Source organism: Pipra filicauda, unplaced genomic scaffold, assembly GCF_003945595.2.
Source record: "Pipra filicauda isolate LSUMZ 115617 unplaced genomic scaffold, ASM394559v2 scaffold487_size526621_pilon, whole genome shotgun sequence".
Lineage (NCBI taxonomy): Eukaryota > Metazoa > Chordata > Aves > Passeriformes > Pipridae > Pipra > Pipra filicauda.
The window spans coordinates 314,071-335,184 of NW_024104628.1; the positions used below are offsets into that span (position 1 = coordinate 314,071).

Here is a 21,114-nt window from a genome sequence, read left to right on the forward strand (position 1 = left end):
AATGTGCTGCCTCCTGCCTTGGTAAACAAGAGGAGATGGCTGTTTGCTTTTTAAACAAAAACAGGAAAGTGTGCTCTGTTGTTTTCCCCGTTTTAAATCTATTTCCAGTTTAATCTGGATTTCTGAGGCCCCACTCAGTGTTTCCACTAGTGATTTTTACCAGATATATCAAGCATTCATTTACCTTCAATGTGTTTTAATGCATATCAAAAGAAACTCATTAATAGCATCAAATATGAAATACTTAAGTGTCTTTAACACACGAACATTGGATCCTGTTCCTTGAGTGCACTGAGAAATTCAGAGGGAGCAGGGTAAGAACTTTAGTCTAAACCAGTATGTGTGATTTTTTTCTGTATTTCTTTTCAGTGCTAAAAGCATAATAAATTGTGAGGAAAACATGGCTCTTGGAAGGAAGGTGATAGGTGAGAGATGGCAGCTTGGCTTTGTGTCAGGGTGCCCAAGATGGACAGTTCTGTAACAAACAGAACCAGGCAAATGCACTTTGCAGGACTCAGTTTAGTTATGCAGACAGAGAGGCAGGGATTAATGTCAATATGTCATATTTTCCTCAAGTATCCTGGGCTTTTGTTTTTGTTTACTTTTGAGTTCAATTTAATTATTTATATAACCCTGACTTTTTTTTTTTTTTTTAAGCATGTAAGGTTGGCAGTTCAGTGGCTCTGCTGCTCCCACCACATCCTATCTAAGTTTGCTTGGACCTTGTCCACAGCCATACACTTCCTTGCCTCCACAATTTTTGTCTGCCCTTCTGCAGCAGGCACATGAGCCCCTGGCTGTGTATGTAGCCTTAGGAGCTGCTAAATGCTTATTAATGGTCACCTGTGCTGTTCTTGCCCTCATTTCACCCTGTGGTATTTGATCTGAAACTTGCTGATGCGCTGCAGAGATTTTCTGTGGTGGGAAGGGCAGGACTCAGGTGGAAGAAGGTCTTGGTATAAGGGCTGTTCTGTGAACTCCTCTGAGTGTTGAAGCACTGCCAGGTTGTGACTCTGGGGCACTGGAGCTTACGTGGCTGCACTGAAAACAAGCCCCAGAAAACCCCAAGTAGAGCCAAAAAGACGGTGACTTCTGTGAACTCGCGTGAGCCCCGCGGGGTCCCTGCCTTTTGTCGTAAACAGCCCCAGGCAGCTGAGCTGGGGCCTTGCCAGGCAGCCCTGAGCCACAGAAAACTCTGCTCTGACTTTGCAGTGAACCAGCTGGGTTGAGTCTGCAGTCTGGTGGTCTCTCCCACTCACCCTTTTGAGTACAGGCTGAGGACAGGGGTCTAGGAAATAGAGAAGAAGGGGGGATATATCCCAGAGAAGATCCTGGTGGACTAATCCAGAGAAATTTTTTAAAAATTGGTTTTTTTGACATTCATCTGTTTTATTTTCTCCATCTGAAACTGCGTAGGCTAAATTTAAAATTCAGGATGCGACAAAGTTTCACGTATAACTGTAGCAAATTAAATTGATCAATGCTGATCTTTTACTACCAACATTGCAAAGAGACGCTATTGAATCAAACCAGAACTTAGATCCCAAAATAGAGAGACTTAAAAATTCTTTTCTGGAGTTAACTGGAAATCTTTCATCTGTTTTCTTTTTTTTTTTCCCCAAGAGTTTTCTTATAACAACCAAAAGGTTCTTTGATTCAGAAAAGGCATATTGCTTGATATTTTAAAAGGAGACTTCATGAGAATTAAAAGTGAAATACTACATGAAAGTGTACACTTCTCCTTCTGATATTTCAGAAAACTAAACCAAAAATTATAATACAAAAAATATTTAAGTTTTAGTTTTTCAGAAAGAAAACGCCTCTAAATTGTAATCTCCTCCAAACAGATGCTCTGAGCTGTTGTGCTCTATGAGCTTTTAAGTAAAGACAGAGCTTTCCCTTTCCTTTAACAACCTGATGGATGCAAGTCAGCAGCATGAAGATCTTGTTTCTTTAAAATAAAAACAACAGGAGTGTTAGCAATGAAAACATAGCTTTTATTTATAGCACATTGATAAATGTGACTTGAACTTTCTAGCATGCAAACTCAGCTAACAGTCTGGAGCACGCGAAGATATGAATTTCCATCCCTAGAGTGGCTTAGAGCACACATACTGATGTCTTCAAACTGCAGTGGGACAAAATAATTCAGCTTTTTACCTTTTTTGAGTGAGTTATCAGGTTCATCTCAAGATTGAGAAGGATGTTCAAGCATACAATTAATTTATCAGCTTAAATTAAAGCTTTAGTTTGCTGCTTTGAGGAGGATGCAATCTGGGCCCTGGGCAGTTGCTTCTCCTTTAGCAGAAATGAACACATCAAGTATGAAATTTAACCTGTTCTTATTTTTGCAAAGAAAAATGTGCTTGTGGTAACATGGTATAAATGCCATGTGCAACATAACACGCTCACAATTGAAGACTTTATGATCAGAAGAAAGTGGAGAAATAATGTGTAATTTTTTTCTAAATAACATTATTTAAAAGTCCTTTTTCTCTACTCTCATTAACAAGTTAGTCCTTTTTATCACAAACATTAACAGACCATACTAAATGTAGTTTATGTACTCTATCACCTTGTTTTCTGATGCCCTGTAACTACCTTTTGGTATCTGGGGCTCTGCTGTCTGCTATCTTCTGGCTGTCCTAGTGCAGTGTTTTGAAGGAGAGATGCAACATGCTCTGCCACAGAGACTTTGCTTTTGGCTTATTGATTAACTTCTTGGCTGGCTGGGCTTTGAGAAGTGCCCAGAACTTAGGAATATTATAAATAAACTCCCGGGGAAGGAAGCAAACAGCTGATTTTATATCTCTTGTCTCCACGCTGTTAAAGACACAACTCCCTGTAAAGCACCACACAAACTCTCTAATAACCTAAGACACCTCCTGCTGAGTTCATTTACTAACCCGGGTTTTTTAGCCTCTGAAGAACACATTCCTGATCTGTCATCGATTTCTCACCTGCCTCAAAGGTGATAATTTTTCTTCAAACCCTGACTGCTGGGGTTCGTGTGATTGCCCATATCTCTAGGGGTTTTTCTTCAGGAAAATACATGTACCCTTTTTTCAACTGCTCGATGACAGGAAAATGTGAAAGAGTGGATGGCAAAGATTCTGAGCAGAAAGAAAACAGGGGATGCTGCTCTCTCTGTCATGATCCTGGGGTGGGAATTAATATAGTCTGCAGCATTTTTGATCACCCATGAAAACAGATGTCTGAGATAACAGATTGTTGAAATAGATACAGTGAATTAGACAGAGCTGGCAGGTGGATGTGAGTACTGACAAGTGCATGTTGTTTTAAGCGTTAACATTGTCCCTGATGTAGCTGAGTTGGCACTTCATGAGTGCTGGTAAAGCCTTGACTGTGTGTAAGAAAACATCACACTCTCACCCAGAAAATGACCTATTTTGGCCAGGGAGAACAGCCCTGTCTCCATTTGTAAGCTGCACCCTCACTGTGTGCCTTGGTCATTAGCTGTTCCCTGACTACACTGACATGTTCAGGGATGCTTCCAGAGCTGGAAGCAGGGCTTGCTCGGTGACAGGGATGTTTACCACTAGCAAGATCAGAATAGAAAATGCTGAACAGATGACATACTTTAATTTTCCACTGTTTTGTCTGTATTGTTTAGGTCTCTTCCTTTAAATACAGGAGTCAAATTATAAATGAATCTGCAGTTCCTCTCCACTCAAGTGGAAAATATGTTATTGTCTGTTTTTATGAATCCATTTAAAGCTGCTTACTCTTCAGTAGCTGCCTTCTGACTCTTTGTCCTGCTGTTATCCAGCTTTTTATTGCCCTTCCCCAAGCTCCTTCCACTCTCTTCCTCCCAGACACTGATGGGAAAGGAGGGAAGGGTGACAGAGTGGCAAAGTCAGACTGTTTGGATGATGAAAGTGGCTTCATGCTTGGGACAGGCACACATTTCCAGCCCAGCCCAGATGGGAAGGGACCCTGAAGAAGGAAACCCCCGGGGGTGGAAGCCCCCAGTGCTGAGACCCCTTTCAAAGGTGGTGCAGTGCCCGGCACCCTCCTGCTCGTGAGAGGGGAGCCAGGGAGGCTGTCCTGCATCCAGGCAAAGCAGGGCAGGTGACTGCTTTCATGGCTGAACCTCTCCTCCTTTCATGCTTTTTTCCCCCCCGAGTGGAATTCTCTGGTGTTTCCCAGGTGATTTTCTTGGCTGAGCATCCTCCCTGCTCTGCTCCGTAACCCACCAAGGCAGTGAGAAGAAATGGCTTGGGAGAGGGAATGTGGATATATCTCTATATACACATATGCATGGATACACCACCACTCCCCCATATATATTGATATATATGTGTATATATGTGCATGTACAGCCCTGGTATGTGGTATTGCATGCATGTTTGTGTGGAAGGGAAAGACAGAGAGAATGTGGCACCCAAGTGAGAGGAAATGGCAACAGGCGAACCAAAAAAGTTTGAGGTGCTCATTTCAACCAAGTAGTAAAACTGATTTAGCCAAGTCCTGCAGCTCTGGAAAGTGGTATCCAAGCAGAACCCTCTTATATCCCTGTATTGCTTTCAGTGTATTTGTCACTGGCTTATCAATAGTCACTTCAGGAGCAGAATGCTCTGAGGCAACATCTATGCAAAATAACAGGGAAAAGGCCAACGGCAAACCCAGCGTTGTTGAATTGAAGATGCTTATCAAAAGTTCAGTACAGATTTTTATTTTGATTTTTCCAACTTCACCACCAGTTTGGAATGAAGTGATGTAGTCTTCTTGAACAAGAGAAAACCTTCAAATACAAATATTTTGATGCCTTTGTGTTTCGGACTGCAGCTAATACCAGAAGTTCTAAAATACTGCAGCTGTGTGAGCGGTGCTGTATTATGTGTTTACCTAGAAGTTGTATTTCTTATGAGAAAGATATAGCCTAACTTCATATGACTTGAATTTAAACTTCTGGATGTTTATTCTGCCTTCCATGTTTTGTTGCTTGCTCATGGGAGCCAGTACAGTATATTCCAGAGAACACAAACAGGGCTTTTTTGCCCTTTGACATAGTAACTTGACTTATTTTTCCCTAAATCTATGAAGTCAGTTATTCAGATTGAAACTTTCCAGTTGCTCATTATGAAGGAGTGGGAGTTGGCAAAAAATATTCAGAAAATTCATGCTGCTATCTGTGGCGCCTCTTACAAAAGAGAAGGAGAGAGAATTTGTGTATTAGTGGTTACTCTGCATGAATGTGAGTTTGTTTTTTCCCTCTGGCAATTTTGATTCTGGAGTCAAAGCTGCCTTCTGGAAAAAGATCTGTATTTTGACTTACACAAAAAACAGAAGAAAATAATAGAAACAACCTTGCCACCTTCCCTTTCTGCCTTAGCCTCTCTGGCAGGGTTTGCACTCACACTGCCCTGGCAGTGTAGCTCTGAGTCTGGCTCTACAACACAAGATCGTTTAGTGTTGGTTTTTTTTCCTCCAAGCTCCCAGGATGTGCTGAGAGCCAAATTTTTCACCTCCAGCAGCAGAGGTCCACAACATTCTATGCCGAGGCATTTGGTTCTCCCTGCTGAGCTCTCCAGGAATATCCCATTCCGTGGATGAACGCGACAACTCCTGCAAAGACAGCCACGTCTTGAAAGCAAACAAACAACCCCTTGCCACCAACATCTGGCTTAAAAAGAAGTGCTGGTGTGTAAGAAAGTGTCATACACGTATTGCCCTGAGGGTGTCAAAAGGGCTTTCTTTGGAGCCAGAAACATCAAAGGCCCAGCAGTCCCTGCTCACGCTGTGTAGTGGGGTTGGCGCTGTGCCTGCCTGGCTGGCTGAAAACCTGTGCAGTCTTTCTCCAGGGTCTGGCACGGAGCGCTGGGACGCTGATCTCAGGTGTTACTGCTGCTTCTTGCGCCCATGGGGTTGCCTGTCTGATTGTTCACTGTGTCTCTCAGGGCACTGCTTGCTTGCTCAGTCTCCTTCGGGTCCCAAGTTTGGGAAAAAGGATGCCTCTGACCCAGATTTAGGATGTTACCCTGTTTTAGTCAAGCACTTCTTTGTTTTTTGCGAGTTTTTTTATTCCCTCCTGTAAAAAAAAAAAAAAAAAGGGAGAGAGAGGTTGAAGAGCCCTGAAATTATAAAGCTGTCTCCTACACTTACTTCATTTTGAGGTAAGAACTTCTATCTCAGTCAGAGCAGCTTTTAGCTGCTTTGAGCAAGTGCTTTCTCAGGTGCACCTGGTGTTGCCTCTCTGAGCAGAGGAGTCTCAGATGTGTGTTTGCTGGGGCGGGTGTGTAGGGGGAGCAGATTTGTATCTGTCGAGGGGAAGCGAAATGTCTCGCTTTGAGGCTACGAAGGGGCTGGGGTGTGTGTGAGGGAGGGACCAGGAGCCTTGTTTTGTTGCTGCAGCTCAGGAGTGGAAGGACTCGGTGGGCATGGATGGTGTGGTTGCTGTCAGACCAGCAAGCACGGCCCCCCCACTATTCCCTCAGAGCATGGGAACAGATCCTTGTAAAAAGTGTGTTCAAGCCATTTCATAACCAGGTCTTGGAAATACTGCAATGTCTCCTGGAAATTGGTTGCTTTGAACAAGGAGAAAAAGGTTGAAGAAAAGGAATAGAAAAAAATAAACTTGGCCTTAGTGATATCAGTCTGATCCAAGAGACAAGGAGGATGGAGATTTCTGGCAGAAGAAGACAGCCTGTGTTGTGGCAGTGGGGCACAGGTTGTGCAGTGCTGGAGGGGAGCAAATGCAGGGAGCACGTCCCTCCTCCACTGACCCTGTGTCCTGCCCTTTGGCAGGAGAAACCAAACCAGAAAAATCACAGGTGATCTGCCAGGCAAGCGGCTCCCGAGGAGCTCCCAAAATGGCCTGGCTGGCCTGAGACTGGTTTCATGCAGCACGCAGGGAAAGCTGCTCCCTGTGGGAAACGAGGGGGGGATTTTCTGAGGCTACACTGAGATGCAGCAGCCGGGTGTCGGAGCAGGAAAACACATTTGGTTTTCAGAGGGTATGGTATCGAGCTCTGATTTGTATGGTCCACACTGAAACACAGATCTGGTCCCTCCTGATCAAAGCACAGCATATCTAGAACATAAAAGACAAGCATAAATCATGTAATATCTATAGTGTTGTACAATGTTTACAGAGAGAAGCACGTCGTTAACAAAACCTGACAAGAGGACAATTAGTGGTCAGGATGGAAAGCTGTAACACAGAATTGAGCCAGTCATGTAGGTGAAAGGAATGTGGTTTTTCTGTCTGCAAAGGATAATAAAGTAGTAATTCTCTACTTAACTATGGCTATAAAGCTATTATTGAAACCAGCCTGGAGAGTGTCTAGTGTGCAATGCCCAGGGGAGCAGCAAGCATAAAAGTGTCCTTGGCTGATGTCATGGCTCCATGTTTTCTGTTCCTCTCTGGACTATCCTGACCAGCACTGAGAATGGCATTAAACTGCAAGTTCAATCACTTTTTTGTGCTTAAAAGTCCTATTTTGTCTAACTTTTTAAAGCATGGAATAATTTTTAAAATAGGACAAGCACTGAACAGTCTGTAGGTAACTGTAGAAAATGATTTGATGACATCACTTTGTTTTCTATCATTTTGCACCATTAAGATTGTCTGCATAAAATGCACTTTCTTGGCCTTTTGACAAGAACTCAGGAAGTTTGTGCATCAGTTGTGTGAGTAGGATCATTCTGATTTCAACACATGGTTATCACCTCAGTGCTATAGGTTTTGATTCCCATGTGACCTAATAACGTTATAAAGTATATTTTAAAATAAAGGCAGGCATGGTTTTTCAGAAACTGCTAAGGTTCTGCTCTTTTGACTTAATTAATGGCTGCATTTGGCACTTGAGGAACTTGAGAAAAACAGCTGTGAGAGTAACGTCAAATTCTCTGTAACATTGCAAGCCGCACGTGGAACCGACTTCTTTCACTTTTACACTTCTGCCCAATAATAAAAATAAAATACCATTCCTGACTGAAAACAATTATATTGAGTTTGCTTTATCAGTTGTAAAGTGAGTAATTATTGAACAAAATGACTATAAATTATTTCCATGAAAATGCTGATGCCATCAGACGCCATCAAACCAGAATAAGCACAAAACATTTCTGTGGAAATTAGTAGAATCAGTCAGGGTTTCTGGAAGTCAGGAGTTCACATGCTGACCCACATGTGTTAATAACTTTATTTAGAGCTTTGGTCATTGATTTCAACACTGATGCATAACTTCCTGGATGATAAAATTTAAGCTGTCCATATGCCAGTAGGACTTGTTCTTTCTGAGCTTGCAAAAGGAGAACATGTTCCTGATTAGAAGCGAGTCTGTATGCAAAGAGAGAAATGTACTCCCTTCACTAGTATTGCAGTAATCTGCTAAAATAGATTCAAATGGCAGAGTTTATTTTGGTTTTAAGATATAATTTACTGACACTTCATAAAAAAATGAAAGTACAACTGACTTCAAAACGTGATTTTTTAAAAATCTTAATGATACGGTTGTGCCTTGAATTACAAATTGGTTGTGCATAAATTCTACATTGGGTTATTGTGCAGATAGCATAATCAGCTGCATAATTTAATCTCTTAAAAGCTGCAGAAACCCTAATTTCTGAACAGCCTGTCTAGAGGGTATTTCTATGTCGTAGTCAGCTGAGAATTTTAAGTGAAGCAGTATGTTCAGTGTGATACTTTATTTAGTTTTACCCAGGTTATAAATAGCACCATAAAACTGTCATCCAATTTCTCCTTCTGAAGAGTACATAATAATTTTGCATAGATTTGTTAAGCATTATAATACTGCTGGAAATGTGGTAGGGAAAAGAAAAGAAATACTGCTTCCATGTTGGTGAACTATGTCTTAAAACCATGGGGTTTGGATCATCAGTTGTTAGCGTGGTAATAAAATAACTGAACAGACACTTTCTCTGTCCCTGCTGGTCAGACTTTTTCTCTTTTGGGACTTTAACTATTCTGATCATAAACTCGTGAGACTGAGATATGTAAGTGGAGGAGGACCGGGCTTTTAGCAGGGAAATTTGGCTTGTGAGGGCTTAGGCAATAATTTGGCAAAATAAAATTATCTAAGGTCTACGCAGTTTTATTATTTCTCTGTTTAAATTTTATTCTTTTTTTTTTTCCAGCATATGAAATTAAATTTATCTTTTTAATTTAAAAAATGTTTGCTCTATAGCTCTACCTACATCTCTGTGAATGTATTTAATTAGATAAAAACCCACTATGGGACAGCATTCTAGAAATTTCAGGTGACTGCATGGAATCTATTAGGTAATTAATTTTTTTGTCATGTCCAAGCAGAACATCGACTGACAGGACAAACATACTGTGAATTTTCATCCGTCGTGTTTTGTGAATCAGTTTTACACTCTCAGCAGTATCTAGTAGAGCAGGTTACAAAGCCAAAATTCTCTTGCTTAATGCACATGGTCTTTTCCCTTAGACCTTTGTGTTTTGTGCATGTCCTGTGACCTTCTTCAGAGAAAATGTTTGGAGAGTTAAGTAGATATATTTGGTCCTGTGCAATGAGCTGAACCATCCGGTCCTTCACGACTTTTTTTGCCCTGTAGTAAATCACTCTAATGTAGCTCTTGCAATGGACTTGGAGTAAACCATTGCTAATTTTCGTTGATAAAATAGAAATGCAACTTTGGGATGTATTTCTAGAAAAATAATGCTGTTTAAATTGAAGGGTTCGGAGGCAACTAATTTTTTTGCTGACCCGTGGTGTGTAGGCACCTGAAAATGAATTGCAGAGGAACAAACTGACAAGTTACTCTAAAAGCAGGGTTAGAATACAATGAATCTAAAGAGTAATGAAAAGTTTTATTTTCCAGAAAAAAAATACTGTAGCATCATACTCGCCAAACTTCAGTTTGTCACAGTAAGTGAAGATTTCTTGTATAATGAATATTGTGTTAGAAAAACACATTTGCATCTATCTTTTAATTATTGACTATCACTCCCTGTTTCGTGTGCGTCCTTGAAGGTGGATGCGTGTCTGGGGCTAAACCTATTCTTACTAAATGGACTGTGCTCTCTTCTCTTGAAATCAATGGTGTGGAGAATGAATTCACCCCACTACTAAATCTGGTCTTTAGTAGGAAGAGAGCCAGGACATTTATTTACGCTCACTTGTGTTTATTCCTCCGTTTGGATGCGATAAACCTCAATATAACCCTCTTGAGTGCTGTCAGTTTGAATAGCTCTACTTTTTTTGCCTGTAAAAAACAGGGCAACTTCTCCCAACAGCTTTCAAGGAGGTAGATTGAAATAATTAATGCACATCTAATGGCTAATTTTATGGGATGACACTTTGCTTAATGGGATTAATTCCAGGCTTGCATATACATGAAACTCCTGGAGGCACAAATGAGGCACCCTGAAGTAATATTTGTCCCTAGTACCTTCCCTCCTCCCCTTTATCATATTAGGAATACACACAAAGTCCAGATGTGACTGAATTATGGATTAATCAAAGCTAATCTCAGAAAAGTGTTTGTGTTGAGGGAGGAGAGTGTTTTGCTCTATACAAGCCCATGGGCAGCCCAGCTTTTGTGTTACGTGTTTTTAGGGAGTACAAAACACAATAAATGGTTCTGTGACAAGAAGAAATTGTAACAGATAGAAGAAAGATTTTTTCATAGAGAGTACGCAGCAAGAGTAAATGAAATGCTAAGGATCCTTTTCACATTTAGGAGAAAATTTATTTTCTGTGGGCATCTGATCACTCGGCAATTTTTCACACAATCCAACAGTTCTGTGACTGCACTTTCCAACACTGTGCTTTGAATAAAGCTTACCTAAGCTCCCAGTGCTATGAAAAATGGAACTCATATAAATTTCCTTTGCATTCTAACTCCATCTCAGCCACACATAGAAAGAAAACAAACACAGTTTCCACGCAGCCTTTTTATCTCCCTGCACATCTCAGAGGCTTCCCGATACGGCTTTTTGTGGGGAGAGAGGGGGTGTTTAAAGTAAATATAATTTCAGAATTTTCATCCATTTTAGAAGCAGCATTAAATACCTTAAAAGGAACACGTTTTATGAGATTGACAAGCAATTTGATGGGTGCAGTGATGGTGCAGTGCATGATGCTACACTTACAAAGTTAGTCTGAGTGAGAAAAATCAGAGACAACATAATACACCATCTTAAGTGGCTGCTTCAGGTAGGTGCTCTAAAACTTGAAGATATGAACAGAATTGTTCTCTAAAGTATATCTGGTAAGTGGCTGGGAGCTACTTGTCTACATTAAGATGTGAAGAATAAATACAAGGAATTCTGAATCCTCTGAAATAGCTATGACATTCCTCCAGGGAAACAAAACTAAACTAAATCCAGTCATAAGCAACAAAGTGGGACTTCTGTGTGCACAGTTTCTGGAAAATATTTTAATGAAAAATGCAGAAGAAAAAACAACAGGATAAAATTAGTGCTGTGGATGAAATTAGTGTAAATCATTTGTGATAGCCCATGAGTTTCCAAGTTTCCAGTAGTATTGTATACTACATATACTGTGTATATATTGATTACTGGAATTAACTTGTTAAATTTTAATATTAGTTGCATGCAGTGTAAATATGAGTAAATCATAATTGTTTCATCTCAGTTGCAAACACTGACATAGGATGGTTTCAACTCATAATGCAAATATACAGGAAATTTTCTTCCTGTTGAGAGACTGGGGTCTTTTTTCTTGTTTGGGTTTTTTTTGGAGTTTTTTTTCCACAAGTCTGACTCCATGGAGAAGCAATTAAGAAGGTACTAGCTTCTAGAGTCTGAGGTTTTGAGAGCACTTCAATACTTTTGACAGTTAACAGGTGAAATAAAGGTATTGCATAAAGTCATCAATGATAAGGAAATTCTTTCCTCCTATTTCCCCCACCCCACACAGGAATGTATTGCTTTTTAACAACCTTTAATTTAGTCAAAATTTATATATACACCCTTCATATTTGCCATTTCCTACCTATGTATGAGAAGGTATGTTTCAGAATATAGCTTTTTTGTCCCCCTGCCTTATCCTGTAATGTCATTTGAGATGGTTTTCTAAAACTGAGTGTAAACCCTCCGGTGGCTTGTAATAAAATGCAGTGATGGAGGTGTGCCAGACACACTTTTATCACTTGACAGAGGAGCACAGGCCTCAGCAGTGAGGTGTTAATGGGGATAAATAAAGCCATGTCCCTGTGCCCCACTTGCAGGTCCATGATCGAAGCCTGTTCTCTTTAGCGGTGTTTTACTCTGCCGTAAAATTTTAGCTGTGTAACTGCTACATGCTGTGAAAATGTGAACGCTCCCAAACCAGAGCAAGAACATTTTGGAGGTGGAAGAAGCAATTCTTTCTTTTCCCAAGTGGAAATCACGAGTTAGAGTTAAATTCATGGAGTTAGAGTTTGTTCTGAGACCCTTCGCTGAAGGACTCCCTCGAGGACCCAGAGAAGGTTTGTTGTGATATTCCCATTTTGTGATAGGTCGCCCATCGGGGCCTGTGAAATGCTCCGTGTTCAGAGTGGAATATTCCCCAAAATTCTTACCATTGTGGCCAAGCTTTGGTGAGCAACGCTGCAAACAGAATATGCAGGGAATCAATACCAAACCAAATCCTTAACCAACCTTTCTCTTCCCTCAGTACGTAACTGCTGTTGCACGGGGGAGTTTTTTTTGTCTGTGCATCTTCTACCAGAGGCACGACGTGACATGCACAGCTCTCCACTAAGTGGGTCAGCAGCAGGGTTCTGCTCCTAAACCTCTGCCTCCCTGATGTGTGTAGCTACTACAAGGTTTAGAGCCTCAGCCGTTGGGGCCGGTATAACCTCCTTCCTGCTTCATAACATGAGGCTGCCACTGCCTCTGTAGATGATTTAACTGTTTCTCTGCTCGACACCAAGCTTCACTAATAATTTCTTCACCCTCAGAAGCCCTCTTGCAAGTGGGTGTCTGTGCAGGGACTGCAACGGAAACACCTTGAGGCTTTGCAGGTCTTAGAACAGGCAGCTCCTACTTGTCCTGCTGGATGAGCTGAGGTAAATCTTGCAGCCTTTCCATAGCTTTTCATGTGTCTGTCTTCCTTAAGATTCAGTCATGATATTTATCTGCTGAAAAACATTATATGAGGAATAGGTTGAAAGCCTTGGATGACATTTTTGAAAAATGTTCCTATAAGGCTTAACCTAAAAAAGAGGATGGCTTTCAGCATTGGGGTTTGGTGCCCTTCCTGACTCTGGCTCTTTTGGCACCAGTTAGATCCGGTGCTATCAGCAAGTTTAGGTGGGAATTGATCCTGCAGAAAGGAAAGGAAAGCTGGTTCCATTCCAGGAGGATTAGCTGTCATGAGTGTAAAGTCATGGCTTTAGCCATCCATCAGGGATGGCTCCTGTAATTGTCCCAGCTTTGGTCCATGTTGGCTGCAAGGGAAGGTATTGCTCATGGGCTGACTTTTCCCTGTAAATAGCCTTGTAGCTGCAATTCTCCCTCCAGCACTCCAGCACCTCCAGCCTTAGCTTGCATGGTCGTGATGGATATTTTACCTTTCTTCTCTGCCTGCAGTGAATCAAGGGAGTGGCAATTCAGCTCAGTCTGAGACAAAACAGCCCTGATGAGGCTCTTTTTGGGCTTGTGCATCTCTACACTTAGTTTGACACGAGTTGTGAAATCAAAGTAGTCCCTCCCTTCACTGACACTGAGACAAGAAGAAAACACACTGATACGTCTGTGCTTGCTGACGGAATATTTTGTGCAGGGATATTTCTACTACTTTACTACCCATTAGAAAGCCATTATTAGAAAGCCAATTAGAAAGCCATTTCCCCCCAATAATGATAGCCAGCATAAACTTAATGACTTCTGGAAGTCTGAAACTGGGATGAAAGGGTGTGGGGTTGCCTTATAAATCTCCTGGTCGAGAATTGTTCTTCACTTTATCAGTGTATTTGATTACTGGGGCCATTGGCAGTGAGGTAGCTGCAAGCTGTTTAGCATAACCCTATTTTCCACTGCTTTCTGTAAAAGTCTGACTTAAAAGTGCTAATTGAAAGTGCTTAGACAAACGTCTGCCACTGTCTGTGAAGTGCTCACTGAACAGAGAAACACATCTGATTGTGATCAACAGCACCTCGTGTCTGACTTAGTGTCTCTTCAGCCTTGCAGCATGTAGTCTCTCTGGGATTCCCAGTGAGATCTGTGGGCTGAATGGTTCTAAGTAGTCCTCCATCATATGCATTGGGTTGTAGAAGCTAAACATGAAAAGGCCACCCGGTAGTAAATCAGTCTGGGGTGAGTTACTGCTGTGAGACAGACTTGGCAGGGGAAGGGAAGGGCTAAGTTGACCTAGAAACAACCATTTGAATAATAACTCTTGCCTTTTTGTACACTTAACACCAGACTGGATTGGACAACAGAAAATTTACAGCAGGGAACACCTTTTGTATTAACTAGATTAAACTTTTGCTATCCCTGATGAAGATGGGTTTGTAAAAGCACATGTGTCTGATCTAACGCCCCTCCAAAAGCTGACAGAGCTGCACAGGTGGCATCTGAGACCCAAGCTTGGTGATATCCAGGTCCTGCAGTTGCCCTGCACATGGTTTGCTGTCTCTAGGAGGCAACAGCAGGTTTACTTCAGGAAAGCCCTCTGCACCAAGTTCTTGCTAAACTGAGAAGTGAAAGCAGTTGCTTATTCTGAGAATGACTGACTGTTTTGATGAAGGAAGGAGTCCCCTTCCAGAGATGAGCAAGTCACTCCCCTCCTTTCTGTTTCTGAGGAGGCTCTGGAAGGATTTGGAGGGTAAAAAATTGCCTTATTTAATTATATACTCAAAGTTAATCTTTTTCATCTTCAGGTTCAAAAGGTAGATCATTTATTGTTGTTTTCTGCACACACTGATTCCTCTTCCCACAAATCAAACAGCTGTTGGAGATATACCTGTCTTGTTCCTGTTACAGTGCCCTGGACTTTATTTATTGGAGTCTTTATTCCATGATGTGCTAGAAAACCATAGAATCATAGAATAGTTTGGGTTGGAAGGGACCGTAAAGATCATCTAGTTTTAACCACCCTGCCACAGGCAGGTGCACCAATATTTGGCCCTTTGTGGTATTATAGTATTTTCCTTTTTTAAATCTGTTTCTTCCCAAATAAACCAGAGGGAAACTTGGATTATTTAAATTTTGTAGTAGTACCTCCCCAAAAGGGATCCTAGTAGGAGTATGAAGGGCTCACAAGAATCCTAAAGCATCTTAACTTGACTTTCCATAGCGCTAACATTCATTGGTGTAAAAAAGTGGAAGCTAATGACCCAGAACATAAAAAAATGTCATAATTCAGGCTGCCTAACATCTGGTATTGTAACCTGAATCCCGATCATATCAGCAGCTTCCTCCTTGGATTTAAATCTGAGGACAACAAACGCTAATTCTGAATTTCATGGGCACGAGCTCTGCTTTGGGTCATGTTGTGTTTCATAAATATGTGATGGGGTATTGATGATGAATACAAGAGTTTTCCTCAGCACTAAAGGAACTGGTGGCAAGGGAAAAAAAAACCAAAAACCCACCCAGTAATGTAAATAGTTTTTAGCTTTTTTTTGAAAAAGCAAGTGGCTGGACATTTTTTCAGGCAGCAAGTTCAGTGCCATTTTGCTGTGGTGGAGTTGTTGTATCTTCCTGCTGCATTTCCTTGGGTGTCTTGGTTTTGCAGATATGGTAGTGGGGAAGTTTTAAGCTCAAAGTCTTATTTGACCCTGTAATCTTAATATAATTTAATGATCAGTAGGACTATCTTTTGTCCCTGCATAAAGTGAGGAGCCTCCTGACTCCACACACTGGCTTTGATGCAAGGGACACCTTTCCATTCACTTATTTCTCATGACTATCACGGACATCAGAGCTGTTAAGACACCATGCCTGGTGTAATCCAGGTTTTTTCTTCCCTCAGTTGTTTTTGCTCAGATTTTTCCATCAGTGTGCCCAAACAATGGTGGAGCCTCTTCCTTCTGTGAGTGAAGGAGGATTTGGCCTCTGCTTCTCCAGTCTTGGAGTGTCCCAGGTTTGTTTGTTATTTCTATCTACAAGTAAAAAAACATAGAAATATATAAATAAAACCCAGGATAGCTACATAGAAATATATAAAAAAACCCCAGGATAGCTACATTCCTTATGAACAGGATTATCTTCCAAATTTTAGCTGGCTAACTTTCAGACATTTGGGCTGGGCTGTCTGATGGTGGCATCAGAGAAACACTGCCTGCTTTGCCCTGGCATGTAGCTGTGGGAGCTCTTGGTTGTTGGGAGAAGGCACTGCAGGATCTGCCTTTGAATGTAACCACAGCTGCATCAATAAATCTCTTGTGCTGGGATTGGTTTTCATGGGCTTTACTGAGAAACTCAGTTTTGGGGAAGATAAAACGCTTCATTTATAGCCATGTTACTGAATTTTGGTAACCCCTAAAAGTAAAACTCTTAAATGAATCACTTAATGAGGGCCATGGGAGAGAGAAAATTTTATGGTGGACAGATTTAATCTGGATTTACAAGTAGCTCAGCTTTTACGGTCTGTATTTCTTAAACTATTACCAGGAACCATGGTCTAACTCAATCCAGATGCGCACTAAAAACGTCAGAGGAGGAAAATCCTATTAAAAAGGAATGTGCTGGCATGTTTCAAGGGTCCAGGCCATGTTTCAGTGATTCACTTCAGGGTGAACCCCCTGCACTGAGCCAGCAGTGAGGGGCAGCTTTGGTGTGCAGCCTCCCTGCCTGCACGTTGAGGAGCAGTGGGATGTGCCTGGATGGGGGTGTTGGGGCTCCCCAGCTCTGTCCCGGTCTGGAGCAGGGGGCTGCCGGCAGTGCAGGCAGGCAGCAGGTGGGCAGGTGGCTGGAGATAAACCCAGGGCCACGTGCAGGAAGGCTGTCGCTGGGCCTGAGCTGGGGGGCTGAAGCTGCTCTCTGAAACCACAGCGCCGGGCGAGCTGCCACCAAGGGCTCTCGAGGCGAGCGCCCGCAGCACGGCCTCCCTCCCCGGCCCCAGGGCTTCCTCTCCTTCGGCTGGTAGGGCTGCTGCTGGGGTCTTGCTGGAGGGTTTTTTCTTACCTTCTTGTCAGCAGCACTTGGTCTGAATGACCTTTTCTTTTCTCCCCACCCCACTGTACTTTAAAAAGTAAAAGGCCGCAGAGGGTTGTTGCAGAGGTGCTGGCAGAGCTGCTTTAGAGGTGTGAGTATGGAGCAGGATGAGGGAGATGCCAGCCTGGGGTCCAGATATGTGAGTGCAGGGACCTAAAGTGGCAGCAGAGAGTGCCTGGGCACGGGGGAGAGCAGGGTTACATTGCTGGGTGGGAGCAGAGAAGAGGAGGGGAGCAGAAGTCCAAGCTTTGGAAGGAGGAAATGTTGGGAAGAAACTTCTCAGCAGCAGCACAGCTTGTGAAGGAATTCCAAATGTACTGGCAGGCAATTGGGATTGAGAAGGGCTGGCAACCTGGTCATGAAATGCAGCTCCACTTATTGACTCCATCTCCTTTCCTGCCATCTCATCTGCCACGGCTCTGCATATCCCTACGCAGGCTGTGTCAGCTCCTTGTACAAAGCTTTCCAGAGCTTCTCCTGCACAGACTCCTAAAAAAAAAAAAAAGTAATTACCAAATGCTGTAAAGTTTAAGTTGCATAAGTTTATTTCTGTTTGTCCTTAACATCCACATGGTCTCCCAGGTCTCCCAATAAATGTCATCCCTGCCATGCAACGGGCACTGTAACTGTGCAGCTCCTTGCAGAGGAGCACGTGGCGAGCAAGAGTAAATGCAACCTTTCTAATCATTATTCCTTCCCCCTTGACCAAGTGACCTCATCTTCAAGCCCTTGTGTATTTGTTCACCTGGGAATCGACTTGTGCCTCTGCTGCTTTCAGATATCAGGAGACAGAGATGCTGTTTGACTGAGGCACTTTTAAGCAGTAAGTTTGTCATCATTTCCCATGCAAGGTTCCCATTCCTTGCCAGCCTGTGACCTGACACAAGCCCTGCTCTGTGCCTATATTTAGACATCTTGCTTTAAAACCCTTCTGCATTTCACTGGACTGCTGAAATTTGGACTGGTAAAACACCGATACGTTACTATTGGAAAGATGCTGTGCAACTTCCAGTAGGCACTGGGTAATCTGTGAGGTTAAAAAAGTGGGAATTATCAGTGAAATGTTTATGATTTGTGCTTTGCTCTGTGTGAGGCATCTGAGTGTGACTGCTCCCTCCAGCCTGGCAGGTTTGGCTCTGCCCAGCTCCAATCCCTTGCAGTGCTGCAGCCTTGGCCTCAGCCCCTCAAGCCACGGCTTAGGGCTGATGAGAGACAGAACATACATTTTGGTGGTGCCTAAGGGACCTGTTTGTGCATGCTGTGCAAATACTGGATAAGCAGTAACCTCTCCTCTAGCTATTTAAAAACCCAAACTGGTCCTGTTTACATGAATGGATGTTCACTGCTTTAACTGCTACTCGTTCACTATGCTTCCTATCTCTCTTAGACCTTTGTTTCAACAGGCTTTGTATCTTCTGTCTTTTTCTCTCTCACTTTCTACTCCAGAAACCTGTTTCAAAGTTTATTATTTAGAAAGTGCTCTGTACTTTTCTTTCTTCTTCTTTTTTTTTTTTTCTTTTAAAGAATGCAGAGGTTAAACATATTAAGGAAAGAAATGACACAAACTAACAGATAGGGCGAGGGGAAGTAGCTTCAAGTTGTGCCAGGAAAGATTCAGGTTGGATATTAGGAAAAATTTCTTCACTGAAAGGGTGGTTAAGCATTGGAACAGGTTCCCAAGGGAGGAGGAACCATCCCTGGAATGTTCTGGACACATCCAGCTCAAGGCCAGGGAACACTGGGCAGACTGCTGCACTATGGAAAAGCAGCTGAATTACTGCTAGAAACAAATTGCCTCTGGGTGCTGCTGAGCTGTATTCCCTAATGCTGCATTTTAACTACCAAGTCAAATGTGATTCAGGCTGATTTTATGTTGAACCAACTCTGGTGTAAAATATTGCCCTGTGAAGAAAAACTCTGGGAAGTTCACCTCAGCTTGTTTGTTGGTTTAATATACAGTGTTGGGCAAATAACTTAATCTCTCTGTCTTTATTTGTCCCATGTATGTGAAATTCTATAATCCTGAAGAAATGTGGTAAAGGTTATTGTTTACAAAGTGCTACGAACTACATTTTTTAAATAATAGAAAAAGAGGTGGGGAGAAGAGAAACCATCTAGGAATTTAATCCTATTTCCACGGATTTGTTTAAAAAAAAATGAATGTGAACTCAGTTAATACAAGCAAACTTGAGCAGTGCAACAGGCCACCACCATTAACTATATCTCTGCTAAGGAGACTTTCCTCGTGGTGGTGTGTGTGTGACACCTGAATGTCATCTGCAAATGTCCTCTAAAGGAGTCATCAGGGTGACCCGAAGGGCTGGGGAGAAATCCCAGCCTGTGGAATGGAGCACTGGAGTAACTCAGCACTGGATAGTTCAACTACCCTCCATCACCTGTGGTTAATAAGAATTGCCACGCTTTGTTCACCTTAGGAAGGAGATGAATCACACCCGTTCTTTTCAATTTATCTTCATCAAAGGGCTTCACAGGCTATTGATCATTTTTGTCTTTCTCTTTTTAACTCCCTTGAATTTTTTGCAAAAAGCACAACTCAGATAAATTACTAAGTCATTTTATTTTTTTTTTAATAACAGCTTTTCCTTTTGGGGACGGACCCTGAGCTGCATATTGGATCTATAGTTAGTTAGGCTTTGATTTTTTTAACTATACTTTGTGAACTTGCTACGTGTTTACAAACTGATACAGGGGCAGTTTCATCAGTTTTAGCTGCTAAAACCCAACAGTGTTACTGTTTTGACATATAAATATATGCAACACGGATGAGTAAATGAACATCAAGATCTCAATTAGGGTAGTAGGAGATCTAAATAAAACAGAGTAGTGATTTCAGCCTGAGTCTCCCACTGAGTACGATAGTGTCAATCTCTCTTTACATTTAACACAAATCTTTTTTCCTAAGAAGCTCTTCCCTAAAACTTTTTTCCAAACAGATGTGTTTTCTCACACACACTCAAGAGTTAGTTGATAAAGGAATCCCCAACCAGTAATGAATCCCTGCAGGAGATTCTTTTCAGAAATATAAAAGAAGCCAGAAAATAGATGCTCTGTGTGAGGCTTTCTTGCAGTAACTGCAGTGTTAGCAATCCTTGGTCTAACTCACCCTGTTTAGAGAGAGGGTTGGACTTCCCGTGGTTCTTTTCTACCTGATTAATCCCAGGATTCTTATATTCCGAATTCCATCTCCTTTGCAAAGGGACATTTGCCCTCATATTGGTTACTTTTTCAAGTAGAGCTATCCAGCACTCCCACATTTATGCCTTCAAGCACCCAGTGGTACCAACGGCCTTGTTTGTTGATGTATCTGATATTTCTGTACAGATGCTACATCAGTTCTTGGACTGACAGATCCCAGACTCTGCTACTTACTGGATGGATTCCTCTTCCTCTACGCAGTCGTCATGACAGCGCTGTTTGTGAAAGCCAAGGTCAGTCTAACCAAACACAGACGGCTTTGCTGGTGCAAACTAGTCAGGCTGGTCTGGAAAGTGGGAGTGGAGAGCAAGCAAGTCTCTTAGAATGAGACATTTTTATTGTTTTATTTTCTCTCTCCTTTTTTTTGTTTGTTTGTTTGTTTGTTTGTTTGTTTGGATTTGGTTTTCTGGGTTTTTTTTGTTGTTGTTTTGTTTTGTTTTGTTTTTTTAACTTTCCTCTGTTTCTGGTGTCCACTTGAGCAACCTGGGGAAAGCTCTTTCCAAAGGTTCATGAACGGAGAGGAAGAGTATATGAGAGTGTTTTGATGCTACAGTTATGGATGCCATCAGAGGTTCTGGATATTGTTCTTGGAAATGCCTGATCAAGCACAATGTGGATATTTTCTGCTGCTTTGTCATTGAAAAGGGATATACAGAAAGTTCAGGATAGATGACCAGCTTGTGAAGGCTGTATTAAAATGTCTCAATAATTCAGACATCTTTGATAGTATGAGCATGATGATGCAGATGATATAACCCAAACAACCACGGGAGAGG

General features: G+C 42.0%; 2 protein-coding genes across 2 annotated transcripts in view; one reads left to right on the forward strand and one right to left on the reverse strand.

Moving 5' to 3' along the window:
• The window catches only part of CD247 (CD247 molecule), a gene marked incomplete at its 5' end in the record, with an annotated part of 50,166 nt that overhangs the window by 22,397 nt on the left and 6,655 nt on the right, over positions 1-21,114 (forward strand). Inside the window, 1 exon segment of the mRNA XM_027722262.2 lies at positions 20,465-20,571. Within this exon segment, the coding sequence (XP_027578063.2) occupies positions 20,465-20,571 (107 nt within the window).
• Positions 17,033-21,114, reverse strand: part of POU2F1 (POU class 2 homeobox 1) — a 127,689-nt gene continuing 123,607 nt past the window's right edge. Inside the window, exon 17 of the mRNA XM_039386486.1 lies at positions 17,033-17,611. The gene's annotated coding sequence lies outside the window, so the exon portion shown is untranslated. The remainder of the gene's footprint in view (positions 17,612-21,114) is intronic.